This window comes from Erythrolamprus reginae, chromosome 1 (assembly GCF_031021105.1).
Source record: "Erythrolamprus reginae isolate rEryReg1 chromosome 1, rEryReg1.hap1, whole genome shotgun sequence".
Taxonomy (NCBI): Eukaryota; Metazoa; Chordata; class Lepidosauria; order Squamata; family Dipsadidae; genus Erythrolamprus; species Erythrolamprus reginae.
In genome coordinates this window covers 8,901,271-8,928,465 of record NC_091950.1, presented here as the reverse complement: position 1 = coordinate 8,928,465, position 27,195 = coordinate 8,901,271, and the positions used below count along the sequence as shown (strand labels likewise).

The following is a 27,195-nucleotide window of genomic DNA, read 5'->3' as shown; positions in this document are numbered from 1 at the left end:
TTGCTTTGTCTTTTAAAAGCCGACCTAAGGCTTCGGTCAGCCAATCTGCCAGTTCTTCTGACGCCACATCTAAGCCTTCTTTTCTTTGCACAAATTTATTTTCCTTTTTTTTCTGAAGGTGGTTTTCCGAAGGTGACGGAGCACCTACTACTTCTTTTTAGCACTTAAAAACTCCTGCTTCCAAGGAATGGAAAATGGGTGCTAAACAAGCATTTAAGTTCTGGGTTTTGTTTGTTTATTTACTAGTAGCTGGATATCCGTGCTTCACTACAAAACTATGTGATCGGGCTTGATCAATTGACAGTTAAAACCTGAACATTAATGAGTAGTTATGATTGGCCTGTCCTCTCCCCTTTTCTCCCACGGGCTTGAGCCACAGAAGACTCCTGTCCCCCTTCTTTCCTTCAGACTGGCCCCATTGATCCTCTCTTATCCCCTTCTCTCCCTCAGGCTTGCCCCACAGGAGCCTCCCCTGTCTTATCCCCTTCTCTCCCTTTCAGGTGGGGAGGGGGAGTAGAACGTCTAACTCCTTAGTACCAGAGCGTGTTCATATAAGGCAACTGGCAGTTGGAACATAGTTCTTTTCAGGTGGGGAGGGGGAGTAGAATGTCTAACGCCTTAACATCAGAGCATGTTAATAATGATACAAGAAATATTAATGATCTGATGGTCATTTTGAAAAATCCTTTCTTAGCAAGCACCTAGAAGGCAAGAGGAACATAGCATGCCAAATTTCAAGTTTGCAGGCTTTACGGTTCTGTAGATTTTGTGATGATGTGTGAGTGGTATTTGGCTTTTATATGTATATTTGAAAAACCAACCCATAGAGAACCATTGTGTGATGAGCTGGGGCAAGGCACAGAGGCAACACAGCCAGCTGATCGTTCAAACTGCCCCTTTATTGCTCCAACTTTTTCCCAAACGCTCCCACGTTATGGCAAGAAAATCCAGCGGGGCAAGAGAATAAGTCAGTGGTTTCAGGAAGCAAAGGAACAAGGCAATCTAGGAAGCAAGAAATAAAGCAAGAAGCCCAGGAAACTCCAAATGTCGGCAATGGTACACAAAACCCCATTAATTCAGTGTTTGTTCCCTACAAATGCCCCTCCCCACAGCGTACCCTTAAAGCTCAGTCCTCTGGTGCGCCTTGTGAAGAGGGGCATGGCCAGCAGTGAAATGCTCCCAGTTCACTTGTGCCTGTCAATCGTCGGAGAACTGGTCACGAAAGGAGTACGAGGCTCCACCCACTTGCCTGGATGCAGCCATTTGGGTTCTTTTACCCTCTTTGCATGCTCAGAGCGCTTTGCACATGAACAGAGAGTAAAAGAACCCAAATGGCGGCATATGAGCAATGGGTGGAGCCTTGCACTCCCTTCGCGACGGGCTCTCTGATGTGTCAACATCCCAATAAACATCAGAAATAAATCAGAGTCCAAACACTGGCCTTCTTCCAAGTTCCAATTTATTAGCCACTCAAAGTCTGGAGTGAGCGGTATATAATTAATCAATCAATTAATTAATTAACAGCCATGTGGGATACAACTGTAGGCTGACCAATGCTAACTTTTCCTACAGTTCTCCACCCAGGTTAAGGTTCATCCCTCATCCCCACACCCACAAGTATATCACATGGACTACTCTGGTTTTGTTGATTGTCCACAGTCCATCCCTGTGCTTCCGGTTGGTACTGAACAAAGGATGACCTTGAATCTTCTGGAAGGAATTTGTTGCGGCGAGTATCTTTCCCCGTCATGCAACGGCAGAATATCTCCAAGACCTCCTTCTGCCGCATGAATCCCAGCGACCAGTTAGGTCCCACAGAGTTGGCCTTCTCTGGGTCCCGTCGACTAAACAATGTCGTCTGGCGGGGCCCAGGGGAAGAGCCTTCTCTGTGGCAGCCCCAACCCTCTGGAACCAGCTCCCCCTGGAGATTAGGATTGCCCCCACCCTCCTTGCCTTTCATAAACTTCTTAAAACTCACCTCTGCCATCGGGCATGGAGGAATTGAGACATCTTACCGGTATGTATGGTATGTTTGTGTGTATGTCTTGTTTTTAAATAAGGGTTTTAAAGATATTTTTAAATATTAGATTTGTTATGGTACATTGTTTTTATTATTGCTGTGTGCCGCCCCGAGTCTGGAGAGGGGCGGCATAGAAAAATAATAATAATAATAATAATAATAATAATAATAATAATAATAATAATAATAATAATAAGTTTTCCACTGGAACTTGTGCCGGAACTACCATTTACCAGTGGCAAAGAACTGGTGGGATCATAAGCCCGAAAAAGTGGTCGAAAATGAGCAAGCAAAACTACTGTGGGACTTCTCACTTCAAACTGACCGAATTCTGAAGCATAACACCAGACATTGTGACCGTGGAGAAAAAGAAAGCATGGATCATCAACATCGCAATCCCAGGAGACAGCAGAACTGAGGAGAAGCAGCTAGAGAAATTAGTGAAATACGAAGATCTAAAAATCGAGCTGCAACGACTCTGGCATAAGTCCGTGAAAGTGGTCCCAGTGGTACTTGGCACGCTGGGCGCAGAACCAAAGGATCTCAGAGGATATTTGAAAACCATTGGAATTGACAAAATCTCCATCTGTCAATTGCAAAAGGCCGCTTTACTGGGATCGGCAAACATAATTCGCCGCTACATCACGCAGTCCTAGGTGCTCGGGAAGCGCCCGACTGGTGATGAAATACGAAATCCAGCATAGTGATCTCGTTTGCTGTGTTGTACTGACAACAATAATAATAATAATAATAATAATAATAATAATAATAATAATAATAATAATAACTACCCTTCCCCAATTCCCACAGAACTACTCTAATTGTGGCAGGCCAAAGTGTCTTAACTCAAACGATGGCTTCGGCCTAACACAATGATTGACAGGCATGAGCGAACCGAGAGCATTTCACCCTGAGTTTTTGAGTCAGCCTGCGGCATTCCCGGCTTCTCTCCACTCTCCGTGCTTGGGGATAAGGAAGGGATGGTCCTTGCTCATCGCCTGAGCTCTGTCACTCCACATTGCTTGTTCTCTCTCTATTGTCCATCACCCGATCCTCCCTGCCTACAAGCCATCCCAATCCTGAAAGGCCCCGGCCTCACTCGGCCTACTCCACCTTGATCTCTGTGGGCTCCAACTCCTGTTTGTATTCCTCAGCAGATTCAGTCATGCCTTCTGAGAGGCATGACAGGTTGCATCACTTCACAATCACATTTTTCTAACAGTAATGCAGCTCCCTCCTCCTAGCCAAGTGACCTTGAGGTATCTTCTCGAGATACCGCACTTAAGGACAGAAGGAAAAGGGGGGACATGATCGAAACATTTAAATATGTTAAAGGATTAAATAAGGTTCAGGAGGGAAGTGTTTTTAATAGGAAAGTGAACACAAGAACAAGGGGACCCAATCTGAAGTTAGTTGGGGGAAAGATCAAAAGCAACGTGAGGAAATATTATTTCACTGAAAGAGTAGTAGATCCTTGGAACAAACTTCCAGCAGACGTTGGTAAATCCACAGTAACTGAATTTAAACATGCCTGGGATAAACATACCCATTGTAAGATAAAATACAGGAAATAGTATAAGGGCAGACTAGATGGGCCATGAGGTCTTTTTCTGCCGTCAGTCTTCTATGTTTCTATCGGCTTTTTTTGAGTATAAGACGCACCTGAGTATCGCACTTTAGTTTTTGGGGAGGAAAATAGGGAAAAGAATCTGCTTATCATCTGGGTAACATCCTTTGATTAGCTTCAGCACATTATTTTATCCCCTGGTTAGGGCTTAAAAAAAAACCTTATTCGGAGAGAGTAATAATGAAAGAGCAAGCCAATAAGAGCTGGGAACATCGTTAGCACCTGTTTAGGGCTGGAAAGAAACATTCAGAGCAAGTTAGAGCAATGAAAAAATGCCTGCAAAGATCTAGGGCTTGGAAAACATCCTTTGCAGAGAATTCTTGGTGCAAAGGTACCCAGCTGGCTTTCATGGCTAAGACAGGACTAGACTTCACCATCACCTGGTTTCCAGACTGTTCATGCCTGAGTGACTTTGGGCCAATCACCAGGAGATTGGGAGTTCTAGTCCCACCTTAGGCATGGAACATGCCAATCACCATAAGATTGGGAGTTCTAGTCCCGCCTTAGGCATGACAGCCATCTGAGTGACTTTGGGCCAATCATAGGAGGCGGGGAGTTCTAGTCCCACCTTAGGAGTAAAACGTGCCAATCACCAAGAGACAGCAAATTTTTGTACCGCCTCAGGAATGAAAGCCAATTGGGTGATCTTGGGCCGGTCCATCTCACTCATCCCTCCCCATCTCACAGGATTGGGGGGAAAACCAAAGGAAGAAAATGTGCCCACAGCCTTGAGTAATTCATAAAAATACCTGTAATAAAAGATGGGATACAAATCAAAATAAATGGAGATGCCACTCAGGTACAAACTTAAAAACCCATGTGCATTTTATGAGTTGCATTCATCATGCCTAACTAGGATGGAAGGACTGAGACCAAGAAAGAGATGACGCTTTTTTAACAGGGCAGCTAAATGTCAAAGTTACAGGTAGCATCCAAATTAAATCAGAATCCATGTAAAAGTACTCCTCAAAGTTCCTATTTATTGCTGGAGCCATCCTGGCACCTACACTGGGAAACCTGAATCCGAGTTTCCCACCCACCAACTTATCACGTTGCCCACTCCGATGGTGCCAGCGTGGCCAGTCCTCCTTCCGCTTCCACCCAGGTGGGTGGGCTTAGGATGACTTTGAACCACTCAAAATAATGATTTGTGGCTGCATCTGTTACTTCATGAAGACCATCCCTCCCAAGTTCCCATAAACATCAGGCCGTTAATTTCTCACCAACCTCTGCACCGAACTTTACACAAAGTGCCATAGTGTATTTTACACATGGACACGCACAGAGGCCTGCAAACATGCTATCTCGTTACACTACTATTGACAGTCTTTGCAAATCCTGTCTTATAGCCATGCTAGAATTCGCACCTGGGCTCCGAATTCCTGCTCTGCTTTGTGGGGCCTATGCTGAATTTCCAGGTGCAGATGGAAGAAAAAAATCTCTTTGGAGGCTAAAGAAGGCAAGATTGTATTGTGGGGAGGTGGTTTAATTTTCATTAACATGTTTCCCTGAAAATAAGACTGGGTCTAATACTGTATATTAATGTTTGCTCCAAAAGAAGCATTAGGGCTTATTTTGCAGTTTGGTCTCATCGGGAGGGAAATACGGTACAAAAATATGTCCCTCTGGCTGTCTGGCTGATAATCTTAACTGGGCTTATATTGCAAACATTCTAGGGCTTATTTAGTTAGATCTTTTTTTTTTGGGGAAAACACAGTATTTGCAACCGGTGCTTTCTGGGCAGAGATCCTTGTAAAAGCTCAAGAATTTCAGCCAAAAATCAGCTTGCTTGGAATCTGCCATCCCTGTTAAAAAATAGTAAAGGCTACGTGCAGGAACCTTTGGAAGTTGGAAATCTGATTGGCCCATCAGCCACTTCTCGGGCAAATGGAGCTCTCTGGCTATGGAATTCTGACTGCAGACAATGTTGTTTGGCAGGCCCCAGGGGAAGAGCCTTCTCTGTGGCGGCCCCGGCCCTCTAGAACCAACTCCCCCCCCCCCGGAGATCAGAACAGCCCCCACCCTCCTTGTCTTTCGCAAGTTACTCAAGACCCACCTATATCACCAGGCATGGGGGAACTAAGACATCTCCCCCAGGCTCTCTTATATTTTATGTTTGGTATGTACTGTATGTGTTGTATGGTTTTTTGTTTTTTTTTAACAGTTGGGGTTTTTTAATATAATTCTTATTATTAGATTTGTTCCATTGTCTATACTGTTTTTTATTGTTGTTGTGAGCCGCCCCGAGCGGCATACAAATCTAATTAATAATAATAATAATAATAATAATAATAATAATAGCCAATACTTTAGAACAGGGGTCCCCAAACTTGCCAACTTTTAAGACTTGTGGACTTCGACTCCCAGAATTCTCCAGCTAGCATAGTTGGGAGTTGAAGCTCACAAAGTCTTAAAGTTGCCAAATTTGAAGACCTCTGCTTTAGAAGATGGGATCAAGATCCAGAAGGACCTCATTTATTTATTTTATTTATTTATTGGATTTATATGCAGGCCCTATCCCACAAAATATAGTTCAGTGACAATTAAAAGCAAGATTATATGCTTAGGCAAGAAAATCCAAATGTGTGGATAAGGAATTACTGGTTTAATAGAAGTAACTTTGAGAGGGAGTCCTGCTGGACAATCACTTGAGCCAGCTGTGTGCTGCAGCTGCCAAAAAAGCCAACACAATCCTAGGCTGCATAAATATCTTGATTGTATTCCTCTGTTAATGCAATTTAGGATTGTGTTAGCTTTTTTTAGCTGTTAAACACTGGTAGCTGTTATTTAATTAGCTGTTCACTAAGACTCCAAGATCCAAGAAGGATCTTGGAGTCTTAGTCTTAAGATGCTTGGCTGCAAAGCTAGAGGTATAACAAACAGGAGGAGGGAGATTGTGATCCCACTATATAGAGCGCTGGTGAGACCCCATTTGGAATATTGTGTCCAGTTCTGGAGACCTCACCTACAAAAAGATATTGACAAAATTGAACGGGTCCAAAAACAGGCTACAAGAATGGTGGAAGGTCTTAAGCATAAAACGTATCAGGAAAGACTTCATGAACTCAATCTGTATAGTCTGGAGGACAGAAGGGAAAGGGGGGACATGATCGAAACATTTAAATATGTCAAAGGGTTAAATAAAGTTCAGGAGGGAAGTGTTTTTAATAGGAAAGTGGACACAACAACAAGGGGACACAATCTGAAGTTAGTTGGGGGAAAGATCAAGAGCAATGTGAGAAAATATTATTTGACTGAAAGAGTAGTAGATGCTTGGAACAAACTTCCAGCAGACGTGGTTGGTAAATCCACAGTAACTCAATTTAAACATGCGTGGGATAAACATAAATCCAACCTTAAATGAAATACAAAAAATAGTATAAGGGCAGACTAGATGGACCATGAGGTCTTTTTCTGCCGTCAGTCTTCTATGTTTCTATGAGTGAACCTATTCTCCAAAAAGCATCTGAGGGTAGAACAAGAAGCAATGGGTGTAAGCTGAGAGAAGCAACTTAGAACTAAGGAGAAATTTCCTGACAGATCTATTAATCAGTGGAACAGCTTGCCTCCAGAAGCTGTGAATGCTCCAACACTGGAAGTTTTAAAGAAGATGTTGGATAACCATCTGTCTGAAGTAGTGTAGGGTTTCCTGCCTAATGAAGGGGTTGGACTAGAAGACCTCCCTTTCAACTCTCTTGTTATTGTTATTGTTTATTGTTATCCCTCTCACAGTTCCTGGTGAAACAGGTGTGGAAGGAAGCTGGCCCTTTACATCCAAGGTCAGGGGTGTCTAAGGGTGTCAAAAAGAGGTCAAGATGGTGGTTGCAGGCATCTGATCAAAGTTCCAACCCTTTTAAAATGCAAATGAGTGTTATTTGCTATAACCAGAAATATTTATGGGATTATTTTTGCAGGATATTCACAGTAATATTAGGGGAGGGGGGAAAAGATTTGTTTTCATTCAGGCTTTGAAGGCAATCACTTCCTACGGATGGGCAAAGATGCCATCAACAGTTCGGTTCGGCACCCCGGAAAGTGGGCCCAGGGTCAAGCTAGATGGTCTTCGTTCCATCCTCCTCCTCCAGCAGAGAGTGGTGGGATGTCTTGAGACTCTTGGTGAAACCGAAGGCCTCTGGAAAGATTCCTGGTTCCTGGGTTGGGGATTTCTTGTCAGAAACTGCTGGTAAGGTCGGAGGCAAATAGATGGTGGAAAGGGAAGGGAGTCAGTGAAAGAGGAAAGGAAGGAAGGAAGGAAGGAAGGAAGGAAGGAAGGAAGGAAGGAAGGAAAAAGGGGAAGTGATGAGTGGATGGGTGAGGAGGGAAGGTGAAAGAAGGAAGGGAGAGATGGTGGGGAAAGAAAGAAAGGAAGGAAAGAAGGAAATAGGGATAAATGGATGAGAAAGAATGAAGGAATGATGGAGGGGGAGAGGGAGGAAGGAAGGAAAAGGGATGAGGAAGAAGGAGAAAAGATAGGGATAGATGGATAATGAAGGAATGATGAGGAAAGAAGGAGAAAAGATAGGGATCGATGGAAGAGAAAAATGAAGGAAGGGATAGATGGATAATGAAGGAATGATGAAGGAAGGGAGGGAAGGAAAGGATGGATGAGAAAAGGAAGGAGGGATGGATGAATGAGAAAGAAAAGAAAGGGGAGGAAGGAAAAATTGAAAAACCGAAAGGAAGGAAAAAGGGGAGGTGATGGATGAAGAAAGAAGGAGAAAAGGTAGGGATAGATGGACGAGAAAAATGAAGGAAGAAAGGAAGGGATAGATGGATAATGAAGGAAGGAATAATGGAAGGAAGGAAAGAAAGGATGGATGGGAAAAGGAAGGACAAAGGAAGGAAGAAGAGATGGGTGAATGAGAAAGAAGGAAGGAAAAATGAAAAAACCAAAAGGAAGGAGGAAGGAAAAAGGGGAGGTGATGGATAAGGAAAGAAGGAGAAAAGGTAGGGATAAATGGACGAGGAAAAATGAAGGAAAAAAGGAAGGGATAGATGGATAATGAAGGAAGGAATAATGGAAGGAAGGAAAGGATGGATGAGAAAAGGAAGGACAAAGGAAGGAAGAAGAGATGGGTGGATGAGAAAGAAGGAAGGAAAATTTGAAAAAAACAAAAGGAAGGAGGGAGGAAGGGAGGGAGGGAAAAAAGGAAATTACAAGTTACATTTTTGTGAGGGTCTGGGGAAACACACCATGTTAACATGGGTTGCTCCCTGTGTAAAATATTCCGTGTTTCTCCTTCCTTTCCGCCTTCTTGCTCAATTCCTTTCATAAGGTCTACCAAATGAGGTGCACCCTTTCATGCACTCTTTTCCTCTCTAGCACATGCCCTGCCCTCCTTGCCCCTGGGACTCTGGACTCCGTCTTGCCGGTTGCGCCATTCTGCTACCAAACCCCACAAAGTCGATGTTACTGCAACTTCTCTTAGCCCAGAAAAGGACGGACAACCTCCGAGTTCTCCCTTCATTGTTCTACTTCCTGTCTCTTGACAAAAGGCCTTGCATAGTGAGGGCAAAACTGTCCCCCCCATTTTTTTGGTGGGGCCATCTCCAGGGGGTGGGCGATCCATTTCACATCACCTCTAGAGATCATGAGGATGGTTCAAGATCCTACAAAACCATGATGTCACCAGGAAGAGGCCGAAAAAGGAAGATGGCCGACAAAAGCATTGAGAGTCAAGCCACACCCCTTTTGTGAACTCTTGCATAAGGGGGCGTGGCTTGGGTGGTTAGGACGCTTCTGCCATCTTGCTTGGTTTGACCTACTTCTGCAGAAGACCCTAATGGACCAACCCACCAATCCAGGACATATTTTCCTTATGGATACCTTGTAATTCGGCAGTTTTGTGTGTCGACGTATGTCCCCGTGTACACAATATTACACTGGATAACGTTGTTGGAGAAATCCGACTCAGCCACCAGGAAATCAGGGTTGACAGTCACCTTAAAAACAGAAGGAGAAAGAAACCTGTCACGCTCCATCCCTTGGCATTAGACATGGTCTTTCCTTCGGGCTCAGGAGTATCCTTGTCCTCACCACCCACAATATACAATAGCTCAAACTTAGGGCAAAACTGGCAGTCCTCAACTTATGACAATTCCTTTAGTGACCAAAGGTACAATAGCGCCGAAAAAAGTGACTTATGACTGTTTTTCATACTTACAGATGTTGCTTCCATCCCCGTGGTCATGTCAAAAATCTGGAATACTTCTTTTTTTTAAAAAATAAACTTTGTTAAATTTTCATAAAAAGACAAACATAACATACATACGTGTAACATCTATTTGGGGTTACAGTTACCCCACTTATTCTTGAAGTCTTACTAATACAGAAAAAAAAGTTCACTACTAACTTATAAAATTAATATAATAAATGGAATCCTTCTCAACTGACTCATGTAGTCCTTAACTTACAACTGTTTGTTTAGTGACTGAAGTTACAACAGCGATTAAAAAAGGGACTTTAAACTGTTTTTCACACTTACGAGCAGGGCAGCATTCCCATAGTCATGTGACATTTACATATGGATGCTTGAGAACTGATTCATATTTAATAATAATAATAATAACAACAACAATAAGAACAACAACAGATTTGGAAGGAACATTGGAGGTCTTCTAGTCCAACTCCCTGCTTAGGCAGGAAACCCTACACTGCTTCAGACCTATGGTTATCCATCATCTGGTTAAAAACCTCCAGTGTTGAGGCATTCACAACTTCTGGAGGCAAGCTGTTCTACACTGATCAACCATTCTGACAGGAAATTTCTCCTTAGTTCTAAGTTACTCCTCTCCTTGTTTAGTTTCCACCCATTGCTCCTTGTTCTACCCTCAGGTGCTTTGAATAACAGGTTGACTCCTTCTTCATGAGATACTGGAAGACTGTTGTCATGTCTCCCCTGGTTCTTCTTCTCATCAAACTAGACATGTCCAATTCCTGCAACTGTTCTTCATATGTTTTAGCCTCCAGGCCCCTAATCATCTTGGTGGCTCTTCTCTGCACTTTTTAATCCTTTTTGCTTCGTGGCAACCAAAACTGAATGCAGTATTCCAAGTGTGGCCTTACCAAGGCCTTGTAAAGTGGTATTAATACTTCACGTGATCTTGATTCTATCCCTCTGTTAATGCAGCCTAGAACTGTGTTGGCTTTTTTGACAGCTGCTGCACACGGCTGGCTCATATTTAAATGGTTGTCCACTAGGACTCCAATTTATGACAGTCACTGCACCTCGCGATCACATGATCCCCTTTGCAATGAGCAAAGTCCATGGGGAAGTCAGATTTACTTAACAACCGGGTTAGTAGTTGATCAACTGCAAAGTTTCACTTAAGGGTGGCACGAAAAATGGGACAAAACCCATTATTTATTTATTTATTTATTTATTTATTTATTTATTTATTTATTTATTTATTTATCTATCTATCTATCTATCTATCTATCTATCTATCTATCTATCTATTTATTTATTTATTTATTTATTTATTTATTTATTTATTTATTAATTATTTGGATTTGTATGCCGCCCCTCTCCAAAGACTCGGGGCGGCTCACAACAAGTAGTACAAATCACAATAATCCAATCAGTTAAAATGTTTACAACTTTAAAAAACCCCATGTACTAACAGACATACACACAAGCATACCATGTATAAATTAGACATGCCCAGGGGGAGATGTTTCAGTTCCCCCATGCCTGACGGCAAAGGTGGGTTTTAAGGAGTTTACGGAAGGCAGGAAGAGTAGGGGCAGTTCTAATCTCTGGGGGGAGTTGGTTCCAGAGAGCCAGTGCCGCCACAGAGAAGGCTCTTCCCCTGGGGCCCGCCAACCGACATTGTTTAGTTGACGGGACCCGGAGAAGGCCCACTCTGTGGGACCTAATCGGTCACTGGGATTCGTGCGGCAGGAGGCGGTCTCGGAGATATTCTGGTCCAATGCCATGTAGGGCTTTAAAGGTCATAACCAACACTTTACAACTGTCTCGCTTAGCAATGGAAAGTTTGGCCTCAATTATGAGGACTATCTTTGTGGTATTGTCTTTGCTTTCTTTGGCCGCAACCATTCTACTCTTATTTGCAGGTTCTTTGGATTTGTGATTTGCTAGGATGCTAAGTACTTACCTTGAGGATATAGTTTCCAGGATGGACGTCGGTAATATCAATCCACTGGCAGTCAATATTGGCGTGGTAGGTATCGTAACAGCCTGGGCTCAGACCCTGATGGGAGAGAGAAAAGGACATTTGTTTCTTTTTATGGAGGAATCACATACGGACTGCCAGTCTTACGTGTAATTCATAGATTGAATAAGCACCATGGCTTTTGATGGCTTTAGCAGATGGCCTAAGTTGGCCATTTTGATCAAAGAAAAACCACAGTTACTTTTGTTTCCACTTGGAAACTACATCTGGACTTTGTGCCTGAGATAGGGAAACAAATGAAACTTTGATTTTGGATTTTACTAGTGAGATAGATTGGTTGTTATAGAAATAGCTATTTTACACTATTATGGGAAAGTAAAAAGTTGAGCTTTGAGGTTAACACCTTATTCTACTGCACCAAAGGGAGTCCAGAAGTCAATTCTTTTTTTTTCTTTCTTACCCCTTCTATCCTACACTTCTCCTTTCTTCTTTTCCTCCCCTTCCTTCCCTACTATTTGCTTTTGTATTTTTGTATTTTATTTTATAAGCTAATATAAGCTAATCTTGACTATTGCAATGTGCTCTACACGGGGCTACCTTTGAAGAGCGTTCGGAGACTGCAGTTGGTGCAAAATGCAGCAGCCTGTGCAATAATGGATGTACCAAGGTATGCCCATATCCTGTTTCCCCGAAAATAAGTCACCCCCGAAAGTAAGACATAGGAGAGGTTTCGTAGAATTGCCTAATATAAGAGCTGGGGTGGCGCAGCAGGTAGAGTGCTGTATTGCAGACCACTGAAGCTGACTGTAGATCTGTAGGTCAGCGGTTCAAATCTCATCACCAGCTCAAAGTTGACTCAGCCTTCCATCCTTCCGAGGTGGGTCAAATGAGGACCCGGATTGTGGGGGCAATAGGCTGGCTCTGTTAAAAAGTGCTATTGCTCACATGTTATAAGCTGCCCTGAGTCTAAGGAGAAGGATGGCATAAAAATCAATCAACCAATCAATCAAACAAACAAATAAATAAAATAACTAACAATCAATCCCCCGAAAGTAAGACATAAGAGACGTTTCGTTTCGCAGCATTCCCGAACAGAACATATATAACATATATTTGAAGTATAATTGTTGTACATGGAAATAATGATACGGTAGTAAGAATTTCTTAATAGGATTCACAGTTTGTCTGGTTGTGCTGGTTTGTGATGACAACTACTGTACAGTATATAGAAAATGTTCATTTTTTTTGTTCAGCAATAAATGTGAATTCTTCTTCATTGAAAAAAAATAAGACATTCCCTGAAAATAAGACGTAGCACATCTTTGGTGGGGGGGAAATTAATATAAGACACTGTTTTATTTTTTTGGGAAAAGGCCAGGGGTGGGCTGTTGCCTGGACGGCGGGGGGAACGCAGTGGGGTAGCAAAAATGGAGCTCCACCCCAGAGCACCCAATTTGCAATGAAAGATGTTGAAAGAAAATGAAGGGCATCCTGCATAAGCCACGTCCACAGTGTGATAGTAAAACTTTTGGTAGCCCTTCAATGAAACAGGGTATTACTCCATCTTGACGCGAGCTGAATTGATTGCCAGTCGGTCTCTGAACCCAATTCAAGGTGTTGAATTCCATGTCCAGTCCACCAAACAATGTCGGTTGGCGTGACCGTGGGGAAGATTTTTATTTTATTTATTTATTTATTTATTTATTTATTTATTTATTTATTTATTTATTTATATTATTTATATTATTATTATTATTATTATTATTATTATTATTATTATTATTTATTAGATTTGTATGCCGCTCCTCTCCGAAGACTCGGAGCGGCTCACAACAGCATATAAAAAACAGTATAACAATGGGACAAATCTAATAATAAAATATATAAAAACCCCAACAATTAAAAACCAAACAGAACATACACATCAAACGTGAAATATAATAAGCCTGGGGGAGATGTCTTAGTTCCCCCATGCCTGGCGATATAGGTGGGTCTTGAGTAACTTGCGAAAGACAAGGAGGGTGGGAGCTGTTCTAATCTCTGGGGGGAGTTGATTCCAGAGAGCAGGGGCCGCCACAGAGAAGGCTCTTCCCCTGGGGCCTGCCAAACGACATTGTTTGGTCGACGGGACCCGGAGAAGGCCAACTCTGTGGGACCTTATCAGCTGCTGGGATTCATGCGGTAGAAGGCGGTTCCGGAGGTGATAAAAAGCCAGGCCACAGCACACCTGAATATGAGCGGTGCACGCATAGCGTCGTTGGACCCCCGGGTCACAAGAAGTGTCCTCCAGGCAGAAACTGGCTTTGTGACCCTCGGCCACCTTCCTATGGGTGATGGGATCCAGGAGGTCATAGTTGCTGAAGGCTTCCATGCTATGGTAATGCCTGAAAGAAAGGAGGTTTTTAGAAGCCGTAGGCAAGTCCTTGTTTTACAACCAATCATTTCGCAACCACTCAAAGCTACAACAGCCATGAAAAAGAATGTAGAGTCGGTCCTCACTCTTCTGGCGAACATGTGATCAGGATTTGGGTGTAATATGTTACATCAACTCTAATATCCAAGCTAAATTGAAATACAAAGATAGGGAGGGTAGAGTCCTAATCTTAGAATTAACCATAGAACAGGATACAATAACATTAATTAATATCTATGCTCCGAATGAAGGCCAAGAAAGATTTTATAAAAGATTGTTAAATATCATTAAAGAACACTCTACAGACAATATCTGTTTATTAGGAGATTTTAACGGTATAATTAATAATGAACTGGATTATAAGAACGACAAAACGATCAAACAAAAGAAAAGAATACTACCGAAAGCTTTTTTTGAATTAATTAAAGAACTAAAATTGAAAGATAGTTGGAGAGACAGAAACCCCAACCTTAAAAAATTTACCTTCTATTCTAACAGGCACCAATCTTGGTCAAGATTGGATATGGTCTGGGCAACAACAGAAATTAATACCAAAATTCATTCAATAGAGATAGATCCTAATTACATCTCAGACCACAATGCGCTCAAAGTAACTTGGAAAGGAACTAAACAGTGTTGTAGATGGTCTCTTCAAAAATCTATACTAAGCCAGGAAGATTTTAAGCAAAAATTCAAAACTGAAATGAACTATTTCTTTCAAGAAAACCCTAAAGACCACACTAGTCTCCAAAATGTTTGGGACACAGCCAAAGCTGTTATCAGAGGGATAGCTATTTCATATATGGCCAAAGAATTTAAACTAAAAAAACAGAAATCGGCTAAATTAGAAGAAGACTATAGGGCCTTAGAAGAAGAACTACAGAAATCCCCCCCCCCAAAAAGAAATTAAACAAAATATGCTACAAATAAAACATCAACTAAATTTAATAGACCAACAAAATTTGGCACAACAAATAAAAAGAACTAACCAATATAATTTCGAAAATGCCAATAAACCTAGCAAATGGTTAGCCAATAAACTCAGAAAGCAAAAAGAAAAGAAACTTATAAACTGTCTCAAAAACAAAAATGGGGAATTATGCCATGATCTGGAAAGGAAAAAAAAGATTGCTGGCGATTTTTATAGTAAACTCTATGAGTATACCGATATTACACTAAACAATACTCATGATCTAAAAACTCAAGAAATTCTAGAGCAGGCTAAGTTACCCCAAGTACCACAAGAAATGGTTGATACAATTAATAAACCGATCACCGAGACAGAACTAAAAGAAGCAATAAAAAGTCAAAAAAACAATAAAGCCCCGGGTCCGGATGGGCTCCCCATAGAACTATATAAAGATCTTCCCAAAGAAATGGAAAAGGCCCTGTTAGAAACGCTAAATGAGGCTCTAGACAAAGGTAAAATCCCAACTTCATGGACAGAAGCAAATTTAGCGTTAATCCCAAAAAAAGATACAGATCATACAGATATATCTAATTACCGCCCGATTTCTCTCTTAAATGCTGATTATAAAATCTTCACCTCTATTTTAGCGAGCAGAATCAAAGGATTTCTAAATTATTTTATACATTCGGATCAAAATGGCTTTCTTCCCGGGAGACAGCTAAAGAACAATATTAGAATTGTGTTAGACACGCTGGAGTATTATGAAGCCCATAACGAAAAACAAGTGGCGTTAATATTTCTTGATGCCCAGAAGGCTTTCGACAACGTGTCTTGGAAATTCATGATTAAACAGCTTGAATATATGGAATTTGGCCCCAAATTTATAAACGCAATAAAAGCTATTTACTCTGTCCAATCAGCCTATATTATTCTTAATGGAGATACATCGACAAAAATCTCTCTTTACAAAGGTACAAGACAAGGATGTCCACTGTCTCCTTTATTATTTATCTTAACCCTTGAAGTATTAACGAGAATTATTAGAGACAAGGAAGATATAAGGGGATTAAATTGTAAGAAAGAAACCTATAAGCTTCAAGCCTTCGCGGATGACCTGGTATTTATCTTGGAAGACCCTTTAGACTCAGGTCCCAAATTATTAGAAGTTCTGGAAGATTACGGTACAGTGGCAGGCCTTAAAATAAACAAAACTAAAACCCAAATTCTAACCAAAAATATGCGACAATCACAGAAAGATAGCTTAACAGCTAAATTGGATATTCAAATAGTCACAAAAATTAAATACCTCGGCATTAATTTGACAAACAGAGTGTCCAGTCTAAAATCAAACAACTATGATATTTTAATAGACAAAATACAAGCTGATTTGTCAAAATGGAGGAATTTACAACTTTCCTTACTTGGGAGGATTGCAGCCATAAAATTAAATACTTTGCCCAAAATTTTGTTTCTATTTCAAACAATCCCTATACAATTAAAACAGGAATTTTTCAATAATTTGACTAAATTAACTAACAATTTCATCTGGCAAAACAAACGTCCCCGAATTCGATTAAAATATTTACAAGGAAAGAAAGAAGAAGGAGGACTGGCTCTCCCAATTTGGAAGGATTACTATATTGCTGCATCTCTAGCATGGACGAGAGACTGGATGACCCTAACAAATACTAGACTGCTTAACTTAGAAGGCCACGACCTCCACTTAGGGTGGCACTATTATCTCTGGGACGAAAAGCTGACAACCCATAAATACTTCTCCAACCACTTGATTAGGAAATTGCTTATCTACACTTGGAAAAAAATCAAAACTAAACTTTATAAAGGAATTCCCATCTGGTACGCCCCTTTAGAAGCCTATGTACACCCTAATTTACACAAAAGAAACAATATAATAAGATATAAAGACATTCTAAATCCAAACGGGGCAATTAGAACAAGGCTAGAACTAGAAAATCTTGGTCAAAAAGTGGAATGGTGGGAATACCTTCAGATTCAAACTAAATTTAACAAAGACAAAAAAAAATCCGGGATAAGCAAAAATGCCCTGCTAGATAAGCTATGTACAGGCCCTCAAGATAAGCTAATCAAAAATTTTTACTGCTACTTAAATTACAATGAATTGGACAACTTTAGCACAAAAATTAATGTTAAGAAATGGAATCTGGACCTTAAAAATGAGATTAAAGAGGAGGAATGGCAAATACTCTGGACTAGGAACTATAAATTGACTATAGCCACTTCCTATAAAGAAAACTTGGTCAAAATGTTTTACCGATGGCATATTACCCCAATTAAGCTAACCAAATTAAATAACAAACTCTCACCAAATTGTTGGAAATGTCAACAAGAATTGGGCACCTACTTCCACCTATGGTGGCAATGTCTCAAAGCTAAATTATATTGGAATAAGATTGGAATTTGGATCGACGAAATACTAAATCTATCATTAGACAAAACCCCTGAATGTTTTTTATTAGGTATAATCAGACAAAATCTACCGAAACCCCAAGTCCATTTAATTATTCACATAACAACGGCAGCTAGACTAACTTATGCGCAGTGGTGGAAAAATGATGAGCTACCCCCAAATGAAGTAATAATTAAAAAAATTGTATACTGCGCAGAAATGTCGAAACTGACTATACTAGTTAGAAATGAATCGTTGGCTACGTTCAATAATTGTTGGGACCCTTTTTATAATTGGCTAGGAAGCAAAAGCGAGAACAATAGGCTACAAGATTGAAATGTCAGATATAACTTTGAACTGTTACAAATCTGGTATAAAGTAACCTATTATCTTATATAATAACATGAGACTTTATATTTATTTGGATATGAATTTTATTATTATTTGTTAACTTCTCTGCAATGTGTTTATTTCAACTTTGGCATTTAACATTTTAGATAAATTAACCGAAACATGGTAATGAGCAAATATAATTGGACCTAATTTTCGTTTTCATTACAACTCCCCTGTATATTCGCCGATACTTTTATTCGTGCTACCTGTTTGGTTTTTGTTTGTTTGCTTTGTTTTTTTTTTCCGTAGTGTGTGTTTTATGTTTTGTATTGTATTATAAGTTGTATTACATGTTTCAATTTTAATAATAAAACTTTACAAAAAAAAAAAAAGGATTTGGGCACGCCGCAACCAACATGTACTTATGATTGTTACAACGTCCTGCTGTCATATGGTTGTTTGCGACCTTCCCAGTTGCCTTCAGACAAACAAAGGTAATTAGGGAATTTGGATTCACTTAACGTCTTCGGAGAGGGGCGGCATACAAATCTAATAAATAATAATAATAATAATGACTGCCTGATTCACTTAATAGTATTGGTTATTCATTTAATAACGGTGGCAAAAACAGTTGTAAAACTGGGCCCGTCTCAATGAAGAATGGACGTAACTTGAGAACTACCTAAATGTCCATTGGGCACCGACAGCCATTAGAGAAAGGGGCCTGCCCAAAGCAGAAACTTCAACCCAATGAGGAAATATTCTTTGTGACATCATGCTACAAGCCCCACCTCTTAGTTCTGAAAAACAAAGCATGCACTATGACATCATGAGCCAGGCCCCTCCCCGTAGTTCAATCCCTGCCCCTAAATTCTAAAAATCAATGAAGAAGCTGTTGTGATGTCCTGCCCTTTAGTTCCAAAAAATGATGAAACATGCATTGTGACATCATGAGTCAAGCTCCGCCCCTTAGTTCTGAAAAATGATAACTCGTGATGTGACATCATGAACCAAGCTCCGCCCCTAAAATCTGTAAAAGGCAAGGAGGGTTGGGGCAATCCTAATCTCCGGGCGGAGTTGGTTCCAGAGGGTCAGGGCCGCCACAGAGATGGCTCTTCCCCTGGGTCCCGCCAGATGACATTGTTTTGTCGACGGGACCCGGAGAAGGCCAACTCTGTGGGACCTAACTGGTCGCTGGGATTTGTGCGGCAGAAGGCGGTCTCGGGGATATTCTGATCCGATGCCATGAAGGGCTTTATAGGTCATAACCAACACTTTGAATTGTGACCGGAAACTGATCGGCAACCAATGCAGACTGCGGAGTGTTGGTATGACATGGGCATAATTAGGGAACCCCATGATTACTTTCGCAGCTGCATTTTGCCTTGTTGGTCTTGTTGGTCATTTGCTGTTGATGATGCTGGCTGGAGCAGTTTGAGCGTGAGTTAGATATTGAGTAGAACTGGGATAGTGATACGAAGAAACCTGGATTGGTTTTGTATCTACTTGTAACCTGGATTGCTTGAATATCTACAGCACTTGTAAGTAAGCTGAATATAGCTGATGTAAAGTTCCTGTATATAGAAGACTGAAGATATTTTTTACTGAAGAGTAAACTACTGTTTTATACAAACATGTCTTCATTCATTTATCTGGTTCATTAAATTGCCACAGTATATTCTGATATTTTATCTAGTCCTCCAGCATTACTCTACTTATATATATCTGGACATCCCCTAGCGGTCTGGTAGGAACCAGAGTACCTCCGGAACCGCCTGCTACCGCACGAATCCCAACGACCGATAAGGCCCCACAGAGTTGGCCTTCTCTGGGTCCCGTCGACTAAACAATGTTGTTTGGCGGGCCCCGGGGGAAGAGCCTTCTCTGTGGCGGCCCTGGCCCTCTGGAATCAACTCCCCCCAGAGATTAGAACTGCCCCCACCCTCCTTGTCTTTCGTAAACTACTAAAGACCCACCTATACTGCCAGGCATGGGGGAGTTGAGACACCTTTCCCCCAGGCTTTTTATATTTTATGTTTGGTATGTATGTGCTGTTTGGTTTTTAAATATGATAGGGTTTTATATGCTTCTTTTTAATATTAGATTTGTTTCGCTATAATATTGTTTTTGATTACTTTTGTTAGCCGCCCCGAGTCTTCGGAGAGGGGCAGCGTACAAATCTAAATCAATCAATCAATCAACCAACCAACCAACCAACCAACCAACCAACCAACCAACCAACCAACCAATCAACCAATCAACCAATCAACCAACCAATCAATCAATCAATCAATCAATCAATCAATCAATCAATCAATCCGCTACTGGGGTAAATCATGTTGCCCTGACAAAAAACACTTAATCTTTTCTCTGGAATAGCCAACAAAGGGAGGAGAGTCCATGGCTTAAAGGTTAATACATCTACCTAATATGCAAGCAGTCGAAGTTCGAATCTTAGAAGGGTATGGCTAGCTGACCAGAGCTAAATAGCTTGAAATAGATCTATGCTTGTCTCCTTTTATTTCTTTGTCGGTAAATATAAATCAAACATAAACTGGTCAGCCTCATCCAATCATCCCCATCCTGCTTGGCTCGCTTACTGGTGGCAGCTGTGCCATTCCCACTGGTGTCGTGGCTTCACTGGCAGGAAGTCCACCGTTCCTTGATTCTTCACTCTTTGGGGGAACCGAAGCAGGACGCGGGAACTGATTTTACTCACCCCGGGCCGGTAGGCGGATCTGTGGGAAAAATGGAGGAGGACACAAAAGCGATTGGAAGTTTAAGTTGTTAGACCCAGGTGACAAAACCAGGCAGTTTAAGGAGGCAGTATTAAGATAACAATAAAAAGATACCTAGAGAAAATAATATGTACATATTATTGCTACTCATCTGTCTGGAACCCATACCACATCTCAGACATCAATACCCTTGAAAATGTCCAAATATATTTCACCAGAAGAGCCCTTCACTCCTCCACTCGAAACAGAATATCCTACGAAAATAGACTAACAATCCTAGGCCTAGAAAGCCTAGAACTACGGCGCCTAAAACACGATTTGAGTATTGCCCACAATTTATTAGATTTGTATGCCATCCCTCTCCGAGGACTATTGATTGTTTCCTCATTGCTTACTTGACCCCTGTGACAATCATTAAGTGTTGTACCTCATGATTCTTGACAAATGTATCTTTTCTTTTATGGACACTGAGAGCCTTTGCACCAAAGACAAATTCCTTGTGTGTCCAATCACACTTGGCCAATAAAGAATTCTATTCTATTCTATTCTATTCTATTCTATTCTATTCTATTCTATTCTATTCTATTCTATTCTATTCTACTCTATTCTGTTCTGTTCTGTTCTGCCCTGCCCTGCCCTGCCCTGCCCTGCCCTACTCTACCCTACTCTACCCTACCCTACCCTATCCTATCCTGGACAGTGGCAAGAAATATGATAAGATGGGGCAAAGCCCACTTAACCAATAGAAACATAGAAACATAGAAGACTGACGGCAGAAAAAGACCCCATGGTCCATCTAGTCTGCCCTTTTACTATTTCCTGTATTTTATCTTACAATGGATATATGTTTATCCCAGGCATGTTTAAATTCGGTTACTGTGGATTTACCAACCACGTCTGCTGGAAGTTTGTTCCAAGGATCTACTACTCTTTCAGTAAAATAATACTTTCTCATGTTGCCTTTGATCTTTCCCCCAACTAACTTCAGATTGTGTCCCCTTGTTCTTGTGTTCACTTTCCTGTTAAAAACACTTCCCTCCTGAACCCTATTTAACCCTTTAACATATTTAAATGTTTCGATCATGTCCCCCCTTTTCCTTCTGTCTTCCAGACTATACAGATTGAGTTCATTAAGTCTTTCCTGATACGTTTTATACTTCAGACCTTCCACCATTCTTGTAGCCCGTCTTTGGACCCGTTCAATGTCTTGCTTAGTGACAGAAAACACTCAGGCTCAATTTGTAATTGTAAATCGAGGACTAGCTGTATGTAGAGAAGGCTGGGGTGGGGGGGCAGCAGAGAAAGAGCAAACTGAGCAAACAGGCAAGAGAGTGGCAAGCTGTGAGTGACCTCTCTATGCCATCCTGGCTGGACTCAGAGCACCACTTTGTCAAAGTGTTTACAGGAAACTGGCCCTCTTTAATTTTGGCACTTTCTTAAGCTGGGATCTGTAAAAAGAGACAACCACACTATTTCCCCCCACTTGAGATCGACCCTGCTGAAGTAAACACCAGGCATTCCTTTCTCCTCCACCCCCTAAATTTTGCAGGAAAATGTTCCCCGATTCTGCTTTTGGACCGTAATTTTCCTTCGTTGTTGGCAACGAGAGGTTTTTGGCTGGAGAAGCTGAGTTTTGCAAACATTCCTTAAAAAAACATTGGTCTTGCTCTTCGATACCTGAGTCCTCCTTGGAGAGGGCGGTATACAAATAATAAAAGAAAAAAAAATTATAAGAAATATAAAATATAAAATAATATAAAATACAAAATATAAAATAATATAAAATATAAAATAATATAAAATATAAAATAATATAAAATATGAAATAATATAAAATATAAAATAATATAAAATATAAAATATATTGCCCAGGTTCGCCTGGTGCACCAGTTGTGACCCTATTTAGACAAGGAGTCATTGCTCACAGTTGCTCATGCCCTTATCACCTTGAGGTTCGATTACTGCATCTCAAGGTGCACCACTACCTTTGAAAAGTGTTTGGAAACTTCAGATCGTGCAGAATGCAGCCGCGAGAGCCATTGTGGGGCTTCCCAGATTCGCCCACGTTTCTACAACACTCCATGGCCTGCACTGGCTGCCAATCAGTTTCCGGTCACAATTCAAAGTGTTGGTTATGACCTTTAAAGCCATACATGGCATTGGACTAGAGTATCTCCGGAACTGCCTGCTACCGCACGAATCCCAGCGACCGATAAGGTCCCACAGAGTTGGCCTTCTCCAGGTCCTGTTGACTAAACAATGTCGTTTGGTGGCCCCAGGGGAAGAGCCTTCTCTGTGGTGGCCCCGGCACTCTGGAATCAACTCCCCCCAGAGATTAGAACTGCCCCCATCCTCCTTGTCTTTCGTAAATTACTCAAGACCCACCTATATCGCCAGGCATGGAGGAACTGAGACACCTTGCCCAGGCTTTTATATTTTATGTTTGGTATGTATGTGTTGTTTGGTTTTAAATGATGGAGTTTTATATGTTTTTTCTCTTTTAATATTAGATTTGTTCCACTGTAACATTGTTTTTATTATTGTTATGAGCCGCCCCGAGTCTTCGGAGAGGGCCAGCATACAAATCTAATAAATTATTATTATTATTATTATTATTATTATTATTATTATTATTATTATTAAAATAATATAAAATAATGTAATATAAAATAAAAAATATGTTATACTTTATAATAAAATAAAAAATAAAATAAAATAAAACGCAAAAATCAGCACCAGAATAATTGAAATAAGAGTGAATTGCAGAGCTGGAAGGGAACTTGGAGATCATCTAGTCCAGCCCCATGATCAAGCAGGATACCCTATACCAGGGATGGGGAACCTTTTTTGGTTCGCATGCCAAAATGGTCTATGTGTGTGCGCATGCTAGTGCATACACACCTACCCACATCCATTCCTCCCCTCTCACACATGTGGACCCCCCATGCTGTCCTTCTGCATGTGTACAAACCCCCCTCGCCCCTGTGCATGGGCACAGGACTCACTGAAGCCTGGAACGGTGGGGGGAAAAATCCAACCTGGCAAACCAACTATACATGAGCCAGCAATGCTAAAAAAGCCAACACAATCCTAAGATGCATGAACAGAGGGATACACTCCAAGACTAGAGAGGTAATAATACCACTCTATAACACCCTGGTCAGACCGCACCTGGAGTATTGCATTCAATTCTGGTCACCACACTTCAAAAGAGACACAGAGACTCTGGAAAGTGTGCAGAAAAGAGCAACTAAAAAGATAAGGGGACTAGAGACCAAGACTTATGAAGAGAGATTGCTGGAACTGGGCATGGATAGCCTAGTGAAAAGAAGGGCCAGGGGGGACATGAAGCAGTCTACAGGTACTTGAGGGGTTGCCACAGAGAGAAGGGGGTTATGCTGTTTTCCAGGATACCAGAGGGCCGGACGAGGAACAACAGATGGAAGCTGACTAAGGAGAGATTCAACCTGGAGATAAGGAAGAACTTTCTGATGGTGAGAGTGATCAACCAGTGGAAGGGCCTGCCAGAGAAGGTTGTGTAGGCCCCAACTCTGGGTGTTTTCAAGAGGAGATTGGACTGCCATATGGTTGGGGAGGTGTAGGGTTTTCTGCTTGAGCAGCGGGTTGGACTTGATGACCTGTAAGGTCCCTTTCAACCAGTGATGGGCTACCAAAATTTTTACTACCACACTGTGGGCATGGCTTGTGCATTTTGTTTCAACATCTTTCAGTGCAAATTGGGTGCTCTGTGGTGAAGCTCCAAATTTTGCTACCGAAACTACGTTCCTGACCGTTCCCGTAGGAGCCCATCGCTGCTTTCAACACAAACCAACCAACCAACCAACCAACCAACCAACCAACCAACCAACCAACCAACCAACCAACCAACCAACCAATAGTTCAGAAAACTTGGTTGGGCTGTTTTTCACACTCTGGAGCTTCAAGGATGATTCCCTGAAGCCTCCAGAGGGTGAAACCGCCTTCCCCAAGGCTGAAAATCAACTGACCAGCGTGCGCATGTGGGCTGGAGGCGACATAGGGCAACACCTCGTGTGCCCTCTGATATGGCTCCGCGTGCCATCACTGCCCTATACCATTTCAGACAAACAGGTGTCCAATCTCTCCTTAAAAACCACCAGTGATGGAGAATCCATAACTTCTGGAGGCAAGCAGTTCCACTGGTTAATTCCAGTTAAAACTTTTTACTACCACACTGTGAGCGTGGCTCATTTTATGGGTGTGGTTTGATAATGATAATGATTATTATTATTACTACTACTATTATTATTATTATGGGAGCTATCATGCAAAGAAGAGCAACTAAGATGATTAAAAGGCCTGGAGACTAAAACATATGAAGAACACTTCCAGGAATTGGGTTTGGCTAATCCAGAGAAAAGAAGGACAAGGTGTGTGTGTGTGTGTGTGTGACATGAGAGCATCTTCCCGTATTTGTGGGGCTGCCCCAAAGAGGAAGGGTGTCAGGATGCCAGGTAGCATCCAAGCTAAATCAAGAGTCCAAATCAAAGTACTCCTCAAAGTTCCAATTTATTCCTGGAGCCATCCTGGCACCTACAATGGGAAACCTGAATCTGTGTTTCCCACCCACAAACTTGTCATGTTGCCCACTCAGGTTGCGCCAGCGTGGCAAGTCCTCCTTTCGCTTCCGCCCAGGTGGATGGGCATAGGATGGCCTTGAGCCACTCAAAAGAATGCTTTGTGGCTGCCTCTGTCCCTTCATGAAAATCACCCCCCCTCAAGTTCCCATCAACATCAGGCCTTCGATAGATAGTTTGGCAAGCTGTTGATTTCTCATCAATTTCTGCACCGGCTTGACAAAGGGGTCAACTTATTCTCCAAAGCAGCTGAAGTCAGGACTAGAAAGAATGCATGGAAACCAATCAAGAAGAGAAGCAACCTGATGCAATGTTTTTATAGTAAGGTGGAGAAAAAGAATTTTTATTTAGAGTTTTAAGAATTGACAATATTGCGTAAAATGAATATAAATTTTTAGATGAGGAGAGATAAGGGTCTCCATTGAGTGAGTAATAAGAAAAGAAAAGTTTATGTATATGATTGATTTTAAGCATTGCTGTTGTGCTTGTAATATTGTAATATTGCTTTATTTTATGGTGGAGAAAATAAAAAAATATATATACCGGAGAGGAGAGAAGCAACCTGGAACTTAGGAGAAACTTCCTGAGGGTGGGGACAATTAACCAGAAGAACAGCTTGCTTCCAGAAGTTGTAAATACTTTAACACTGGAAGTTTTAATCTGTTTGCCGATGACTCTAAAGTGTGCAATAGGGTTGATATTCCTGGAGGCATCTGTAATATGGTAAATGATTTAGCTTTACTAGATAAATGGTCAAAGCAATGGAAACTGCAGTTTAATGTTTCCAAATGTAAAATAATGCACTTGGGGAAAAGGAATCCTCAATCTGAGTGTTGTATTGGCAGTTAGCAAGAGACCACATTTGGAATACTGTGTTCAGTTCTGGAGACCTCACCTACAAAAAGATATGGACAAAATTGAGCGGGTTCAAAGACGGGCTACAAGAATGGTGGAAGGTCTTAAGCATAAAACGTATCAGGAAAGACTTAATGAACTCAATCTGTATAGTCTGGAGGACAGAAGGAAACGGGGGGACAAGGTCGAAACATTTAAATGTATTAAAGGGTTAAATAAGATTCAGGAGAGAAGTGTTTTTAATAGGAAAGTGAACACAAAAACAAGGGGTCACAATCTGAGGTTAGTTGGGGGAAAGATCAAAAGCAACATGAGAAAATATTATTTTACTGAAAGAGTAGTAGATCCTTGGAACAAACTTCCAGCAGACATGGTTGATAAATCCACAGTAACTGAATTTAAACATGCCTGGGATAAACATATATCCATCCTAAGATAAAATACAGAAAATAGTATAAGGGCAGACTAGATGGATCATGAGGTCTTTTTCTGCCATCAGTCTTCTATGTTTCTATGTTTCAAGAGGAGCCTGGACAGCCATCTATCTAAAAGGGCCTAGCCTGGGGGGAGTGGGGGGCGTTGAACAGGCGGTTGGAGTAGAAGACCTCCAAGGTCCCTTCCAACTCAGTTATTTTGCTAATTTTTTATCTGCCATTCTCCCTTACCAAGTGACTTGGAGAGGTTTACAGATTACATTAAAAAAAATACAAGAGCAAGCGTTGTGGTCTACCTCGCAAGGCAGTTTTCTTCCGCTGCGCATTCCAAGGCATACATCTGGACTTTCTCGATGTAGGTGGAAGCTTGTAGAAAATACGGGTCTGGGACCAAGTCTGGCAGGTCTGAAAAGGAGAGATTGGAAAGCAGCAATATGAGAGAAACAATTTGCACTTCAGAATGACCTTGCCCTGCAGAGAACCAGGGGAGAACCTCAGAGGTTGCTCCTGTGGGGGCAGGTGGGTGGGTTGGACTAGATAGCCTACAAGGTCCCGTCCATTTTTTAAAATCTGTTAAAGTTAGAAGAGGGGAATCTTCTAATTGATAAAAAAGGGGATACCGTCTTCACCAGGCAGTGACCAAAATAATGGAAGTGGGTTCTCCAAATTCTCGGGGACTCCAACC

General features: G+C 41.4%; 1 protein-coding gene across 1 annotated transcript; it reads right to left on the bottom strand.

Annotated features, from left to right (window-relative positions):
• Positions 1-7,277: 7,277 nt before the first annotated feature.
• LOC139156440 (protein-lysine 6-oxidase-like) lies at positions 7,278-26,906 on the bottom strand. Its single transcript, XM_070732031.1, has 6 exons — positions 26,807-26,906; positions 20,468-20,605; positions 14,011-14,167; positions 11,766-11,861; positions 9,475-9,590; positions 7,278-7,824 (listed from the first exon to the last, which is right to left on the bottom strand). Exons 1-6 carry the CDS (start codon positions 26,848-26,850, stop codon positions 7,818-7,820), a joined length of 558 nt encoding a protein of 185 aa, XP_070588132.1. The 5' UTR covers positions 26,851-26,906; the 3' UTR covers positions 7,278-7,817.
• Positions 26,907-27,195: the final 289 nt, after the last annotated feature.